The following is a 17,511-nucleotide window of genomic DNA, read 5'->3' as shown; positions in this document are numbered from 1 at the left end:
AAAGGCACAGGAGGACCAAGGGATGAAAGCAGCGGCGCTTATCGATTTCTTATTAACGATGTGCCAAATCAAGGAGCAGGGAGGTCGAGAGCCGGCCTTTTCCTCCCACTCCCTGCCCTACAAATTCCTCCCGCAGCGATGAAGGAAAGCGGTTCGCCTCTTTCCTCTCGGGTGTTTTTCGCTCTCGAGAGTGAGGGCGGTAGACCCAGTTCTTCCCTGCCCGCCGCCTACCTCCTTTCCCGTTTTCTTGGCCAGGTAGGGGTAGGACTTGGAGTCCGGCCAAGGCAGAGGCTTTAAAGAAACCGACCTCCATCGCCTCCGTTCCCTTTCCACCTCAGCACCTGCCCTAAGTAGGACCGCCGAGAGCAGCACCAAGGGCGGCCCAAATGGGTACGTACGGGAAAGGAAAGGGGTTGGCGCAGCGGCCGGACCCGAGGGTCACCGGCTGGGTCTCCCAAAGGAGCCAAGTCTCCCGGCTTCGACGAGCAGCCTCTGCCGGTTGCTTCCCTCGCTCAGGCGTCTCTCTCTCCCTCCCCCCGTTACTTCGCCGGGTCTGGAGGCGTCTCTTCGCGTTTAAGGCGCCTTGGGAGCACTTCTGCGCCCTTAGGCTGCAATTCCGCTCTATCCGGTTCTCTGGCGGGGAAGCCCCACAGAAAGTTCCTTCTGAGGGGACAACTGTGGGGTTGAGGAAGCTCAGGCGGTTCCCCGGATCTGTTTTAGCCCAAAGTTATCTCTCTCCCTCTCGAGAGGAGGTCCCGGGGAGCGGGGATGGTGGTTTATATTCCCCCGTAAAGCGGGGCGTGGGGCGCGCATGCAGGGAGCCCCACAAGAGTGGCCAACCGTGGGCGGCAAAATGAAAAGAAAATCCCAGCTTTTAAGAAAAACTCTGTGGAGATTCTCAGCCATGCAAATCGTGGTTGTCTCAAAGGTGCTTTTTAATTCTTTTTTCCCCAAGAGGCAGCTGGACTTTCTGGTTTTTCTTGGAAGACGTTTTCGCTTCTCCTCCAAGAAGCCGCTTCAAGCTCTTCTTCAGAGCTGAAGAAGCTTCTTGGAGGAGAAGCGAAACGCCTTCAAAGAAAAAACAGAAAGTTCGGTTGCCTCTTGAGGGGGGCGGGGGGGGGGAAAGCACCTGCTTAAGAAACGTCCCCTTCCCCGGAAATAAAGGGGAAAAAGGTGACCGACCGCCTTTTAAATCCCCCCCCCACCCCGCGCGCGCTCAAGTCGATTCCTCGCACAGCAACGAGGGCGCCCGCCAGCCCGCCGTGCAAAAAGGAGCGAGACCGCAAGCGCTCGCGGGCGCCCAGGTGCTTCGAGGAGCGAAAAGGGATTGGCCGGAGTTCGTGTGCAACAGAACTGGCCGTCGGTGGAGAAGGGAGTCTGGCGAAGTGGGGGGGTGGGAGAGGGAGGGCAATACAATACCGGTCCGTCGGCTGCTGTCGTTGCCGAGTCGAGGAACTCCGTCGAACAAGCACAGCCGCGTTTGGAAAAGGCAGGCGGCTGCTTCGACGTCCCGACGCTCCCCGCGGAGCTTTCCCAACCGCCTTGGTTCTCGCCCCCGGCTGGGTTCGCTTGACCCACTTACCCGAAGTTCAGCCAGATGTGGCTTCATTAATAATGCACCCCTGGTTTTCTTTTCTTTTCTTTTTTTCTGGGCGGGACGCATCGCAGCCCGGCGCGTGAGGCTAAACTGGGGGCGGCGAGGCGCTGCTTTAATCTGCGCGCCAGTTTCCTCTCTCGCTCGTGAGCCGAAACTCCTCTTCTCTCTCTTGCCCTTTGGGGAGAGGCGCGCGCTCCTGGTCAGCGGAGGGACACCTGACCCTCGGCCGGAGAGGGGAGGGCGGGGTCGGAGGAGGAGGAGGAGGAGGAAGGGGTCTCTGAGGGGATAAGCTGCAAAAGGTGAGGCGCTCTATGGCTGCGCTTGGAATCCAGGAACTCGCTTTATGGCCCCTTAAATGGGATGCAGATGTATCCCATTTATATCAGGGAGTCCTCGACTTACGACCACGCGGGAGCCCAAAATTGATGGCTGCTAAATGACAAAATTTAAGGGAGCCTTGCCTCATCTTACGACGTTTCCCGCTACATTTGTTAAGGGAATCACTGCAGCTGTTAAATTAGTATTAAGGTGGTGGTTAAGGGAATCTGGCTTGCCTCTTTGACTTTGCTTGTCAGAAGGTTGCAACCGACATGGCAACCGCCATAAATGTGAGTCAGTTGTCGAGCATCCTAATGTAAATGACGTGACCACGGGGGATGCTGCGTGAAAAACGGTCAAAGGTCATTTTTCCCAGTGCCGTTGAACGGTCACTAAGCGAGTTGTTGTAAGTCGAGGACCGCCTATATATGCACCCACTTTTCCTAAAGGTGCCAGAAGTTTCAGTATAATGCTTGTGCTTTTTATGGATATTGCTCCCCAATAAGGACCGGACTATTGAACTGAGTTTCATAAGAGGACTTGGTGCAATTAGTTTAAATGCCTTTCTCTTGGTCTCGCTTACTAAGCAACTAGATAATAGAAGGCAGGAAGAGGGTGTGTTTCATCAACAAAGTTAGCTAATTGTTAGGCAGGCTTTTAAATGATGCTCAGAGCATAAGGTTTAAATCTTATCTTTAAATCTTCAGAATGCAGCCTGCACAGTGTCAAGATAAAACCGTGCCAAACTGACATTACATTTGCTGAGAAAGCAGTCGGCCTCTCCTAGCCTTTCCTAAGCCAATGTTCTGCGTTTGTGAAGTACCTAGCCACAAACGAACCAGAAAGCCTACTTTAATGGAATCCATGGATCAAGAGGCAAATGTCTAGGGTTAGAAAATTGGTGCTGTTCAGGTGAATTTGCTATAGTTTTTATATGTGCCCTGAGTCGCCTAAGGAGTCCATAAATTTCTTATGGAAACTAGGTTCCAGAAACTAAAGCAGCTTAGATAAACTGGCTAATCTTTATAATTTTGCTGCTTATTCATATTTCTACAAGGCTAGCTGAATTTGAATATCCTTAAATAAGCTAGGGATGCTGGAGGTAATGTTTTCCTTTTTTTCCTTCCGCAGTACCTTCTCATTATAAAATGGGTTTGGTAACTGAAGATTGATCCACCTGATACGAGACCAAGTTCAGTGTACCATAATCCTGATCAATCAGTATACCAAAAATCCCAAATGTTTTGGAGTCTGCTATGGTCACAAGTCTTACAAATATAAAAGAGATCTACCCTGGGTGTCACTATTTTTTACATATCAGCTTGTAAGTTAATGTACATCTTGGGTTCCTTAAATTAATCTGCCTAAAATTCAGTGAAAAAAGTGTAAAGTTAGAGGTTTTACATTTCTTCCTCAAAAATCCTCTGGAACAATCTCCTGCCTTGATGTGGTTACTACTCCTGCCACCACCTGTTTTCCAAGGGAATGCTTTTATGTAGCATCCTCCCTCTCTGATCCCGTTATAGCTAGCCCTCAACTTACAACTGTTCATTTAGTGACCAAAGTTACAATGGTACTGAAAAAGTGACTTATGACAGTTTTTTACACTTATGATCATTACAGCATACCCATAGTCACGTAATCAAAATTCAACTGCTTGACAACTGACTCATATTTATGACAGTTGCAATGTTCCGGGGTCATGAAGGTTTGCAAACTTCTGACAAGCAAAGTTGATGGAGAAGCCAGATTCACTTAACAACCATGTTAATAATTGAAAAACTGCCAGTGATTCACTTAACAACTATGGCAAGATCATAAAATGGAGCAAAATTCACTTAAATGTTTCGCTTAGTAATTTTGGATTCAATTGTGGTCGTAAGTTAAGGACTACTTGTATATGAGAGAAGAAAGCTTCATTCTGAATTGCTTACTGGCGAATGAAAGGAAAATAAGTAATAAAAAGGAAATAAATTTTATAGCACCACCTTCTGCCTCTAGCACTAATGTGTTTGGCTAAGAGCCAATTGATCTGTCCTCCTCTTGTGCTAATGGGCAGGTAGACCAATCTCACAAGGGATGAGTAGAATCAAACTTTAGTACAAAAAAGATTCATATAAAATATGCAAGGGCTGAGTTTACAGAAAACTATCAGGAAACATATAAAGGACTTAAACACACATAATTTTAAAATAAAAAGTAATTGTATGGTATATTTTTTATCAGAGGCTGACTAGACTCCTCCCCTCTTTTCAGACACAGGCATATGTCTTCTTGCTCATTTTCACCTTCAGTCTTTTCAAGGACAAAGCCTTTTCCCCTGCAGCAGAAAGCAAGTGGTTAGGTCAGTGATGGCTAACTTTTTGCCATCGCCTGCCAAAAGCAGGGGGAACATGGGGGGGTGTCGCACGCGTGCCCGCACCCATAATTCAATGTGCCCTGCTCCCATGCATGAGTGTGTGCTCCCCCCGCTTTTGGCACGTGATGGCCCGGTGGGCCCGGTAGGCCCGTTTTTTGCCCTCCCCAGGCTCCAGAGGCTTTCTTGGAGTCTGGAGAGGATGAAAACTGCCTTCCCCCCCCCCGGAGGCTCTCCGGAGCCTGAAAACTGCTCATTTCCCAACTTCCGGTGGGACCAGAAGGCCTGTGTTCTGTCCCCTCCCACGAGTGGCCTTGCAGAGGCTCAAATGGCCCGGCAGTAACAAACACAGGCGAGAGAGACTGAAGCTGGCCCTTTAATAAATAGTTCTCTTCCAAAGCGTATATCAGTCCAATAGTTACTGGGCAATGTTCCAAAGGTCTTGGCAGACCATTAGCCAGCAGGCTAATGCAGGAATGCAAACTCTTGTAAAAAGCTCCAAATTAACAGTTGTAACTCCACTGCATCCAAAATGCCAACAAATTGTTCACCACGCCTTTCCAGACCAGTCACACCCCTTTTATACTTTGTAGGGTGTGGCCCTATGTCTCCTGTCCACACCTCTTAGGACGTGGCAATAGCTGTTCTCTACGACGTCTTCTACGTCTCTCTCTTGCATCCAATAGGGGCTCCCCCTCGTCGTTATTGGCCTCTGTTTCCTCCTCAATTTGGCTGGGGTCCGTAGGCACGTCAGCAACTGTCAGTTCTTGCTGACTCACCAGTGAAGACGGCCCCTCCGGCACATAGCTCGTGACAGCTTCCTCCTCTTCCATATCATCCTCCGAATCAGCATGCGAAGATAAATCAGCCTCCGGGGCCGGGGTCACAACAGCCTGTTTTAGATAGATAGATAGATTGATTGATAGATAGTTAGATAGATATAGTGATATCTATCTGCAATTAGAAATAATTGCATATGTAAGACAGGGTCCCAAAAGTGAAGATGATGCGGTAGTTGAGAGCTTATGATTGAAGCATTGCCATTTTGTACCCATGCCTGATGTTAAGTTGATGCATATACAAAGGGTGTAGAACTTTGAATGTGGGTTCAAGACTTCCATTGTTACTATTTTTGAACCACCTTATGGCCACTTCAGAATGTTTTCAGTTCTGGTGCCCAGTAAGAGTTCATCATTTAGAACTTACTGTTTTTAATTTGTCAGCTCATTGTTGTTCCCATTTGTGCTGAAATTATTCCCTTTACAATTAAATTGTTTTCAAATTTCTTGCATCAGTTCAGAACATCATACTTTACAAATCATGCACATTCAGATCTAATGCTTCCATTTATCAGAACAAAAGAAGCCATCAGATCAAAGAAAAAGCTTGAAAATTATAGTAAAGTTGGAGATAAGCACTCACCTGAATAGTATCTTCTTTCCACTTTTTGAAAGATACTAGGTGGTTTTGTATTTCTAGTTTTTATTGGAAAATAATGAGTTGGTTTAAAATTATAGATAACAAAAAGTGTTTAATTGTCTCTTAACCATATGGTAACCACAGTTGTGTTTGACCATTGACAGTGACTTGCAAAAGTTGACCTTTTGTCCTTCATGTGCTGAAGGATGCACAGAACGGTATTTTTTATTTTATTCAATTTCTATAGCTGCCCATCTCAAGCAAGTGACTTTGTATGGCAAACAATCATAAAATACAAACAATTATAATATAGTTCAAATTATATATGGCAGCAGAGGAAGAAATGTCACCATATATGTCAATATAACCAGGAAACAGAGTCCTTCACATCCATGCCCTGGCACCAGTGGTGGGTTCCTCCCAGTTCGGCCCAGTTCTCACGAGCCGGTAGCGGTGACGATATGATGTCACCGAACTGGTTCTGCCCCCCCGCCCCCCACCCCCCGCATTATTCTTACCATTTGGCCCCACCCCCAATCTATTGCTGCCTCCTGAGTCCCAGCTGATGGCTAGAGGGAAAAGAACTGTTTAAACTTTTGCCGCGGGGCTTCAAAGTGCCGCCCTACAGCTGATCAGTGCTAAAAGAAAACAAATGAGTAGACCAGTGCCTGCAAAAATACATGCGTAGATCAGTGCCTGCAAAAATACATGAGTAGATCAGTGCCTGCAAAAATAAATGGGTAGACCAATGCCTGCAAAAAATAAATGGGTAGATCGGTACAGCTCTGCAAGCAGTTAAAAGCCTGGTAGACCAGTACCTCTACTAAATCCTAAAGAATTGTCACATGACCATCAAGCCACACCCACAAAATAAGCCACACCCACAGAACCGGTAGTAAAAAATTTTAGAACCCACCCCTGCCTGGCACAAAGCCAAATTTTCAAGGCCTTATGAAAGGCCTACAGGGTTGAGTCATCCTCAACTCTGAAGGAAAATGCTCTAGAGGATGGGCTAGAAGAGAAGGCACATCTTTGAGTTTTTGCCATTCGAAATTCCTTGGCTGATGGGACTCTTATCATGCCCAACCTGCCTGATAGAACTGGATGGGTAGAAACCACTGGGAAAAGATGGCCACTAAGTATTAGGATCCCATGTCATGAAGGGCTTTAAAGGTGACAAACCAACACCTTAAATTGCACCAGGAAATACACAGGCAACCAGTGCATCTCATGTAGTAATGGTATTACATGTGACAAATATTTGACACTATTTATTACCCATACAGATGCACAAATTAAAGTTTCTGAATGCTTTTCAAGGGCAGTCCCAGGTAGAATGCATTGCAAGAAACAAAACGATGTCACAAGGATGTGAGTGACCATGAGTAAAGCCTCCTGGTACAGGAATGGTGCAACTTGTGCACAACCTGAAAGTGTTCAAAGGCCTTCCTAGCAATAGCTGCCCAAAATGCTCTTCTAGCAGGAGCTATGAGTCCAGAAGGACTCCCAAATTACACACTGGGTTCATCTCGATCAGAGCCATCCCATCCAGGACCAAAGAGGGAAGAACCTTGTCATCAGATACCCAGAGCCACTCAGTCTTGCATGGTTTGAAGCCCATTGCACCCCATCCTGATCCCTACAGCCTCCAAGCACTGACACAGGATATCTACAGCGTTGCTCAGGTGACCTGCGATGGAGATATAAAGCCGGGCATCATTGATGAAGCTTCACTCCAAACCACTGGATGACCTCATCCAGCAGAAGTAAAAAATGAATGAAAACTGATTTTAGCAAATCTTTTGCAACAGATGCCACTAAAGACTTAGTTGTTTCAAGTTTCAAGTTTATTAGATTTCTATACCGCCCTTTTTCCCGAAGGACTCAGGGTAGTGTACAGCCATATTAAAACATATAGATTTATAAAATTTAAAACCAATTAAAATCTAGTATAAAAATTTGGCCCGTGAATTAAAACACACATACACCCATTTTAAAATTCGTACTAGGCCAGTCCGGCTTGCTGGAACAGAAGGGTCTTAAGGGCGCGGCGAAAAGTACGCAGGTCGGAGCTAAGACGAAGCTCTAGGGGCAGCTCATTCCAGAGGGCTGGTGCCAGTCTCCCCTGGGTGTTGCCAGTCGGCATTGTTTGGCTGACGGCACCCTGAGGAGCCCCTCTCTGTGGGAGCGTATTGGCCGGTGGGAGGTTGTTGATGGCAGAAGGCGGTTTCGTATATACCCCGGTCCTAAGCTATGGAGTGCTTATAACTTCTGACAGTTGTATAACTTGTGACAGTTGATTTCTTGTGTTTGGAGCAACTGTGATGCTTAACAGTAGCTAACAGCGCTGTCAGTTTTTTCATGCATTGTGAACCATGAACCTTTTGCTATTAGAATAATCACAAATAGACCTGTAATAACTATAGATATGCTTATCCCACAAATCAGTGTTCTAAAGTACAGAGCCACCTTGTACTTAGGTTTTATCTTCAAGATAGTAAAGCAGGGGGCAAAGGTGCTTAAGAAATGCTGACGTGAATTCTGCTATTGCCCCAACTTTTTAAAATTCTGAAGTGATATATATAATGTGATAATTTCTAGGGTCCAGCACTGCTCAGACTTCTAGAGAATTCAGTGAAAGAAGCAAAACAATGACTGTGACACAAATCAATATTGGGGCTCTTTTTGTCTGTTCCATAATGTAGATAACAAGTTTGTATCTTCTATAGTCTCAATCCTGGGGGGGAACTGTACTTAAAGTGACACTGAGAGACAATATTCAGCACAGATAAGAACCACACCATTTGCTACTGCAGGATTGAATACCTTTGTAGAATTATATGAATTCTGAGCTAAGAATGAGCATGTCATAATCACTGCTATAATATTGCATGGATTCAGATATGTCCTAAGATGTAAGGCTCGTTAAGGTTGCTCAATTTGTTTCTCTTGCTACAACAGGTCTTATTACACTATCTCACTTTTCATTTGGCATCGAGATTGATTATCTGGTCTCGGAAACACATTAGGGGAGAGGTCATACATCACAATAATCATACTTTAAACTTAGTTAAATACAATTGAGCGTGGCAGATGTTATATGAACCAAGATTAATAGGTTGCTTTAGAATTATGCAGACATTAGTCCTCCAGGAAAACAAAGCTCAGTGTAGCCAGAGATGTGCCGGAACATCTGCAACAGAGGTGCTCCCAAATTGGTGTTCCCCTAATATATTGTATAATTACTTATCCAGAACAGGTGGTAATTGAGAAGGGTTAATATAAGTAAAGAAATCAGCTTTGCATTTTCTAAGGGTAGGCTTTTCAAATCTGCAGTTTGGAAATGTAACTAAAGTATGATTATCTTTCAGTTTTTCCGTAGATCTTTCATGTTACAGTATTCCTATTTAAATTTATATTTTATAGATATGTAATAGAGGGTCAGCTTTAAATATTGCTGGTATAATGCCTGTAATACAAAAACATAGCTAAAATTACATCCTCTCGGTAAGAAATGACTTTTGTACTGTTGCGCTGTATTGTTACTATTATTTTTCATTTTTGTTTTTGTTTTCCACACAGAGGAAAGTAAAGGAAAAAGTAAGGTAAGTGTTAATGCTGAAAAACATGGAAACTTTGTTCTTGCCTACTCTTTTTCTTCTTTTTTCTAAGAACACATTATTTGCACTCTATAATCTCTGACGGCTTCTAATGCAAAATTCAGGGCTGATTTTGGTCTTTGCCTATAAGGTTATGTTAACCTAATCTCTTTGAATGTAGCCTTTACAGATAGTTCTCGACTTACAGCAGCTCATTTAGTGACTGTTCAAAGTTACAACGGCACTGACTTTTGACCATTTTTCACACGACCGTTGCAACATCTCCATGGTCATGTGATCAAAATTCAGATGCTTGGCAACTGCTTCATATTTATGATGGTTGCAGTGTCTTGGGGTCATGTGACCACCTTTTGCAACCTTCTGACAAGAAAAGTCAATGAGGAGCCAGATTTACTTAACAACCATGTTACTAACTTAACGACTGCAATGATTCACTTAACAAGTGGCAAGAAAAGAGGTAAAATGGGACAAAACTCACTTAACAAATGTTTCCCTTAGCAACATAAATTTTGGCTCAATTATGCTCATAAGTCTAGGACAATCTGTATATATTTATTGACTTGTTTTACTAGTAGTTTGGAAAGCAAAAAAGAGAGATTACATCACAGCGTTACAAATCTTTTTCTGATTAACTTATTATGATTAGTCTATGGCTAAAATACATGTTTGAATTTTAATTAAATCTAGCAAAAATTATATTCTCTAATTAGAGTATAACCCAGAGATGAACTAGGATTTATTAGGGGTTTTAATGGTGTTAGTGGATTTATCTAATGAATTTGTCTGTACTACTTAACTATCCTGTCGGAGGCTGGACATCAGCATGCAGTATATTCCAATAATCATGAAGCATTATCTGCTCATTTCTATTTTCTTCATCCTCTCCATTTTAATTTATAGAGCAGTTAGAGTGATACCCTATTTCCCCCAAAATAAGACCTCCCAGGATAATAAGCCCAACTGGACTTTTGAGCGCATGCACTAAAATAAGCTCTCCTCGAAAATACCCCCCCCCCAAATAAGCCCTCCCTGAAAATATATAAGCGCATGCACAGCCAGTCCCCACCATTTCCTCTGGTTACAGTTAGGGAGGCAGAGCTGGAAATCAGGTAAAATGGCAAGAGGAGCCCCATCTTGCTCCACACGCCCCAAAATAATAAGATCTCCCCAAAAATAAGGCCAAGTGCTTATTTCGGGGTTTAAAAACTATAAGGCAGGGTCTTATTTTTGGGGAAACACGATACTACCTAGTGACTCTTGAATCTTTGCTATGTCTAGGCCAAATGTACTTGGAGAGGGAGCAGTTTATATATATTGTGTAGTTTCAGAACTTCTTTTCCTTGAAGGATATTAGTAAATGTGGTAAAAAAGTTGTTTAGTTTTATAAACATTACTGTTAATTTTATTGTTCTTTTTGTCTTACCTCAGGCCGGTTGCTTTGGCTACCCGCTTAGTATCTTCTTCATAGTCATCAATGAATTCTGTGAAAGATTCTCCTACTATGGAATGCGAGGTGATTTAAAAAATTTATATTGTAAATTGGAATTGCTATTGATGCACCTGTTCGCTGATTTTCCCATTAACTACTTTTATTCTTTTCTTTTCTTTTCTTTTTAGCTGTGCTTGTCCTCTATTTCAAGTTTTTTCTTCACTGGGATGATAATCTGTCTACTGCTATTTACCACACATTTGTTGCTCTCTGCTATCTAACGCCTATCCTTGGAGCACTCATAGCTGATTCCTGGCTGGGAAAGTTCAAGTGAGTGTATATCGGTGGGAAAGCACACTTAGGAGATTCAAACTCTTTCCCTCGGGAATTTGAAGGTGGGATTAATTTCCTTAATTCAGAATTGGATCAAGTTATGGCACATTCCATTAACCCATCAATATATCATCCAGGATCCTATATGAAAGCTCAGAAGCTTGACTTAAATAGAGAAATTTTCTTTAAGGCATAATGTGTGCTCAGTGTACTCCAGTAAATAGGTAGTAGCAGGCCTAAAGGCAGAAAAATAAGTTAATATATTTAAAATAATTAATTAAATATAGCTATCATTCTGCTTCTGTCATATTAAAATTACAATTCAGTATTTTGAGAAATGGGGTGGGGGGGCATATCCATGGCTTGTAGGTCCCTTGTTTACACACCTTTAGTTTAACACTTAAGGAAGTACATTTTGCTGCAATTTTTCAATTCTTACCAAGTGAATAATATAATTTTCCTCTTAAAAAGATTATGGCAGTGTAGTTCTCTGGCTTCTAAGGGGAAAAGTTGGTTTCGACCATAAACAATGCATATTTACTTCTTCTTACCAACTCTTAAGTCAAACACAGCTTCTCCCAGGATTGTACTGCCACTTCAGAAGGCAGTTGCATGAACACAGGAGAAAACCTAGGTATTTCAACAAGTTACAGACAGGTGTAACAGTTCCTATATGCATGCCCTCATATTTTCCCCTTCAAATCACAGAAACTGCTGCCCTAATCAAGGTGCACTGCTGGAGGGATACCTATCACATGCCTTCCACTTTTTGCTTCTACAAAAGCCACTGATTGATCATGTCAGTGTCAACTTAGACACCATGTAACAAAGATTACAATGGCTAGGAAACATGTAATATTTTTATATTCCCCACAAATCTTAAATTTCAGCTCATACTTTGTTTTAGTTATAAAATTCAGCTAAGCTATCCTTCTCAGAGAAAAGTTTTATTTAAAAAAATTACAAAATTATGTCAAAGGTAATTTACATGTAAGATCTTGTTAACTATTATAATGAGTATCAAGTAGGTTAATCACATTAATTAAAGAAATGTTTTGATTTCATATTGCCATTCGCTGTTTGTTTCTGTTTCCTATCAGGGTTTCACCTGGAAGTTATTCCGCACTTTGTTGTTCTGGGAATACTGGTTTCATGGGAGATCAGAGATGATATATCTGATTTTCATGTTTTTATTACTGTAACAGTGAAAACTCGGTATATTTCCCTTATCTGTTTTCCAGTGTGGCATATGACCAGTAAATGTTTACATTCATTGATTGAGGAAGAATAGATATTTTATTTCTGAAAAGGCACATCTAAACTTGTCAATTTAGAATCTAATCAAACATGCAAAGATGAACAATAAATGAACAAATGATCTCATGCTATGTAAATTCCATGTTTTCTACTTTAAAAAAGTGGAAATTGGAAATTTATAAATTTTATAAATTCCATGTTTTCTACTTTAAAAAAGTGGAAATTGGAAATTTATAAATTTATAAATCACATACAAAATAAATACAGTAAAGACTTTTGACTTCGGACAGTTATTTTAAACACCAGATTAAAAGTGTACTTATTGTTTAACATTCCTAGATTTTTTTTTACTGAAGATTGTTGAGTACAGCAAATATACTGTACTTAGAGAACAGAAAATAAGATTTTTCAGAAGGCTTCTTCATTGCATATATTAATACATGAGGTTTAAGCCACATTTATATGAAAGTTTAATACAGTAATGGGTGCGCATACACACATACTATGTATGTGAAAGTGTGTTTCTGTGTGTGAATACACTGTGCAAACAGGATTAATTTCAAAGGGACCCAGTTTCAATTGATTTATTTTGCTTATTTTTCTATACTTAGAATTTAATTTGAAAGACAATAGCAAACCATATATTACTGTCAAGAAAACTATATAATCATGTCCCTAAAGTCCCCAGGAGATAAATTCTATTTGACAGTCTTTACCGTTTTACTATTTTTTCACTCCATTATCCATATTTGACATCTCCCCGTAAGGAGCTACTAATACTGACAACCCAAATAGAAAAACCATCAAATACTGAATAGCATTCAGTAATATTTACATATGTGCAATTGAGTATGCTCATTTTTTTATTATTACACACTGTGCTAAACTGAGTGAACCAATGTAGCATTCTTCTATTAAAAAAAGAGCGAGAGAGACATCATTAAAAATACATCTTCTGTCTGCGCCTTTCATTGTAGGACCATTATTTCCTTGTCCATTGTGTACACAGTTGGGCAAGCAGTCTTGTCGATAAGTTCCATAAATGACTTGATGGATGGAAATCACGATGGTGCTCCAGATGACATTAACATTCCCATGTAAGTTGCACTTATCTTTATCTTCTACATGAACACATATTGGGACCTATTAGGCATTCAATGTACCACAAATCTGTTTACTGTGCGCTTAATTATTGTAGCCTTGGTTCCTCCCTTTCTATCATCCTATGACCCTATCATGTGGCAAAGTCCAAGGAGCTTTTGTCTGATGTAGCAACAGATCGCAGATCTGCTTTTACAGACAAAGTGCTTCCATTGCTGTGTTTTGATTGTGCTGTGAAAAAACATTTGCAAGAGTTTGTTTGGTTTTTCAAAATGGAAACTTTGTCAGCTTGTACTCTCCATTTACAAAGAAAATTACTAATTTTACAGCACATTGTTAAAGATTGTTAGATACAAGCTAATTTTTTAATTCTTGCCCTTCTAAATTACTATCTAGGAAATAATCCTCTCTCTGCCCAATACTAATTGCTAGATTAGATGCTTGTCCATTATAAAATTAACCTTTCAAAAATGTACTTTATAATAGTAATAAATGTGTACATGGGACAGGAAAACTAGGTGGTTCACAGAAACAACATGGAAGAGTTTTGGATGAACATTTTACATGTTTACAGATTATCCCAGAAAATTCTGTATATCCAGAAACATTTTTTAATATTTTGTAATATTGCATTGCTTTTGTCTAGCATAGCAGTTTGTATGTCAGTTTTCATTCTTGATCTATAATTTTATTTATGTCTTCATTATTTTCCTAAGGATGTATATTTGCCATGCAGATGTTCCTGGGTCAGGGGTTTTCTTTCTTTATATATTGGCAGGCTTCAGTTTAATGAGCTCATCTTAGTATTTATTATTGTCATGGTTGGTTTTGGGTTTATGGTAAGGTGACCAGACGTCCCGCTTTTGGCGGGACAGTCCCGCTTTTGAGCAATTTGTCCCGCGTCCCGCGGCGTTTTAAAAAAGTCCCGATTTTTCATTCTGTCTCCTGAGTCCCCGCTGATGGCTAGAGGGAAAAAAAACTCTTTAAACTCTTGCCGCGGGGCTTCAAAGGGCCGCCCTACGTTGATTAGCTCGGCTTCCCCCTCTCAGCTGATTTGCGCAGGGCTCTGCTCTTCCTAAATTGCTCCAGCAGTTTTTTTTTCTCTTTGTGCAAACCAAGCTCAAAACGAAAATGAAAGTAAAACAGGCTGTTGGCTTTGGTGTTTGCTTGCAACGTTGGAAAATTAGGCAGCAGATTTATTTTCCTTTTCCTCACCAAAAAAGGTAGGTGGAAACAATGGGAAATTATTTAGGGCAAAAGAGGAGAGTTCAAGATTTTAAAACACAAAAGAAAAAAAAGCTCTTTTTAACTAGGGAATTGTAATAATTGAGATACTATTAATAATTGTATATTGTGTTGAAAGCAGAAATGGTTAAGTTCTGGTTTGGAGGAATATATGGGGGAAATTATTTGGTTTATTATTATTGGTAAATATAATTAATTGATTTGTAAGAAATTGGATTGCATGGAAATAATTGGAATATTTATGTTCATATTAATATACAAAAAAGATAGTTATATAACTAATTGATTTATATTAAAATGTTGAATTTGTATTAAACAACTGTATTACATAATTACATAATTAACCAATGTGAGGATGGATATAAAAATAGATGACAATGGAAAGGGGTATAATATAGAATAGAAGGGAAAAATTGAATTTGATTAAGATTAGAGATGAGGATGAAGGGTAATATTGTTTTTTTTAAAAAAATAGATGAGGAATAAATATGGCAAAAAGGAAATATAGAAATTGTAAATTTAATTGAAATGACTAAACACTGTTTAAATTTGTGAACCAGCCAAATATTCTGTTCAAAGAAAATACATTGTATGTTTGTATGTGTGTTTCTAATTATTGCTATTTATTCATATTTGTTCTCTTTTATTCTTTAAAGTTTAACAATTCATTCTTTATCTTAATATCTTTATATTTGTTTGGGGTTGGCTTTCTTCCCTTTCATCTTTTTTATTGTACAGCAATCTTTCTCCTCAAACCTACCACCTCTCTTTTCTTTCCTTCTTACTTTCTCTTCCCCCCACCCTCTTCTTCTCCTCCCTATTTCCTCTTCCTTTCTCCTTCTCCTCCTCTCTTCCTCCCTCTCTTACCGTCACTCCTACTCTAATTTCCCTTCCCTTCCTTCATCCCTCTCTATTGCTGTATCCTTTTGTGCATATGGACTACTCAGAGGGCTGAAAAAGTTATTTTTGACTGGTCCTCGCACTTTTGACCAGTCCTCGAACTTACGACTGTCCTCACATTTTACGTTTTTGCCCTATCTTGTCACCATGGTGAAGAGAAGCAGTTGTGAAATGAGTGACATGGTTGTTAAGAATGCTGCACGGGCATAAATGTGAGGATGGTCATAAGTGTGAGGACCAGTCAAAAGTGCGAGGACCTGTCAGAAATGACTTTTTTCAGCCCTCTGGTTAGTCCTTTTGTGCATATGGACTACTCAGAGGGCTGAAAAAGTTATTTTTGACTGGTCCTCACACTTTTGACCAGTCCTCAAACTTACGACTGTCCTCACATTTTACATTTTTGCCCTATCTTGTCATCATGGTGAAGAGAAGCAGTTGTGAAATGAGTGACATGGTTGTTAAGAATGCTGCACGGGCATAAATGTGAGGATGGTCATAAGTGTGAGGACCAGTCAAAAGTGCGAGGACCTGTCAGAAATGACTTTTCAGCCCTCTGAGTAGTCCCTATACACATAGCCATGGCCACCAGGTCACATGACCAGCTAGCCATGCCCACCCAGTCACATGGCCTCCAAGCCACGCCCACACAATAAGCCACGCCCACAATGGTGTCCTTCTTACCAATGTTAAAATCTGTTCACCTTACCCTATACACATAGCCATGGCCACCCAGTCACATGACCAGCTAGCCACGCCCACCCAGTCACATGACCAGCTAGCCACGCCCACAAAATAAGCCACGCCCACAATGTCCCTCTTTACCAATGTTAAAATCTGGTCACCTTAGTTTATGGGTCATGTGCCTATAATTTGGATCTGAAATGTATTGCAATAATCGCCATTATGAAGGTAAGCTAGGTGTAAATCTATACCATATTAAAATATGCTTTGGATAGGATATTAACCAACATGTATTTGTTTCATAATGTATTTTTTAATTCCAGTTTTCCAAATCCTATTTTCACAGTGGGTCATCTTCAGGGTGACTAGATATACTTTGTGCTGCGATCCCTTTGGGATTTCCAGAGATCCTATTATATGCCTCAGCTGTTTGCTCTTGTAACCCATTAGCAAGTACATCTCAATGTTCAAAGTAAAACGTAGCTAGAAAAATACATGTGAAAAGACCAGGGTGCTTTTACATCACTCACCTATTATGGTTACTCTGTTGTTATAGAGCTTTCTCTATGATTGGTTTGGTCCTTATTGCTCTGGGAACTGGTGGCATCAAGCCATGTGTTGCAGCCTTTGGTGGAGATCAGTTTGAAGAAGACCAGGTATCAGTTTTATTTCATTACTTACAAATATTGTAAACTACCATCCTTTGGTTTAATTTTTGGTTGTATGACAGTATTGTTGCCATATTGGATCATAAGGAAGTAAATGGAGGATCAAGAAATGGAGCTACAATGGATTTCCTTTGAATTGTGTGTGTGTGTGTGTGAGTGTCACTATGGAGATTTCTGACTTTCTATTTACAATATGCAACAAGATTCAATGGAAGTATAACAGATCTTCATAATATTTCAGAATTCACATCAACTTCTGTCTAGAATACTTGAAAAGCTTGTTCTTTGCCTTTTTCTCACCTGCTTCACCATGTAGCTTATACTTTTTCAGTATTGTACAGTATCTTTGCCGCAGCTACAGTTTGGCTGAAATTTCCTTAACCAAACTTACACTTGGCAACTTTCTCCTGAGGAACAAATGTAGTGATTTGGGTCCCAGCAATCGTCTGCTGTCTAACTCATTTCCATGTAGATTTTAAAAAATACAGGTAGTCCTTGACTTATGACAATTCAAGATCAGAATTTCCATTGCCAAGAAAAGCAGTGAATCACTGAAGTCGTTAAGTGAATCAAACAGTCATTAAGCA

At 40.8% G+C, this 17,511-nt stretch overlaps 1 protein-coding gene across 1 annotated transcript in view; it reads left to right on the top strand.

The window, feature by feature from the left end:
- Positions 1-313: 313 nt before the first annotated feature.
- The window catches only part of SLC15A1 (solute carrier family 15 member 1), a 42,292-nt gene continuing 25,094 nt past the window's right edge, over positions 314-17,511 (top strand). The window contains exons 1-6 of the mRNA XM_034418335.2: positions 314-390; positions 9,273-9,295; positions 10,739-10,823; positions 10,928-11,069; positions 13,307-13,426; positions 16,813-16,912. Coding sequence (XP_034274226.2) covers positions 387-390; positions 9,273-9,295; positions 10,739-10,823; positions 10,928-11,069; positions 13,307-13,426; positions 16,813-16,912 — 474 coding nt within the window. The 5' untranslated portion in view covers positions 314-386. The remainder of the gene's footprint in view (positions 391-9,272; positions 9,296-10,738; positions 10,824-10,927; positions 11,070-13,306; positions 13,427-16,812; positions 16,913-17,511) is intronic.

This window comes from Pantherophis guttatus, chromosome 5 (genome assembly GCF_059756535.1).
Source record: "Pantherophis guttatus breed Tessera chromosome 5, ASM5975653v1, whole genome shotgun sequence".
Taxonomy (NCBI): Eukaryota; Metazoa; Chordata; class Lepidosauria; order Squamata; family Colubridae; genus Pantherophis; species Pantherophis guttatus.
This window is presented reverse-complemented; position numbering and strand designations above follow the sequence as displayed.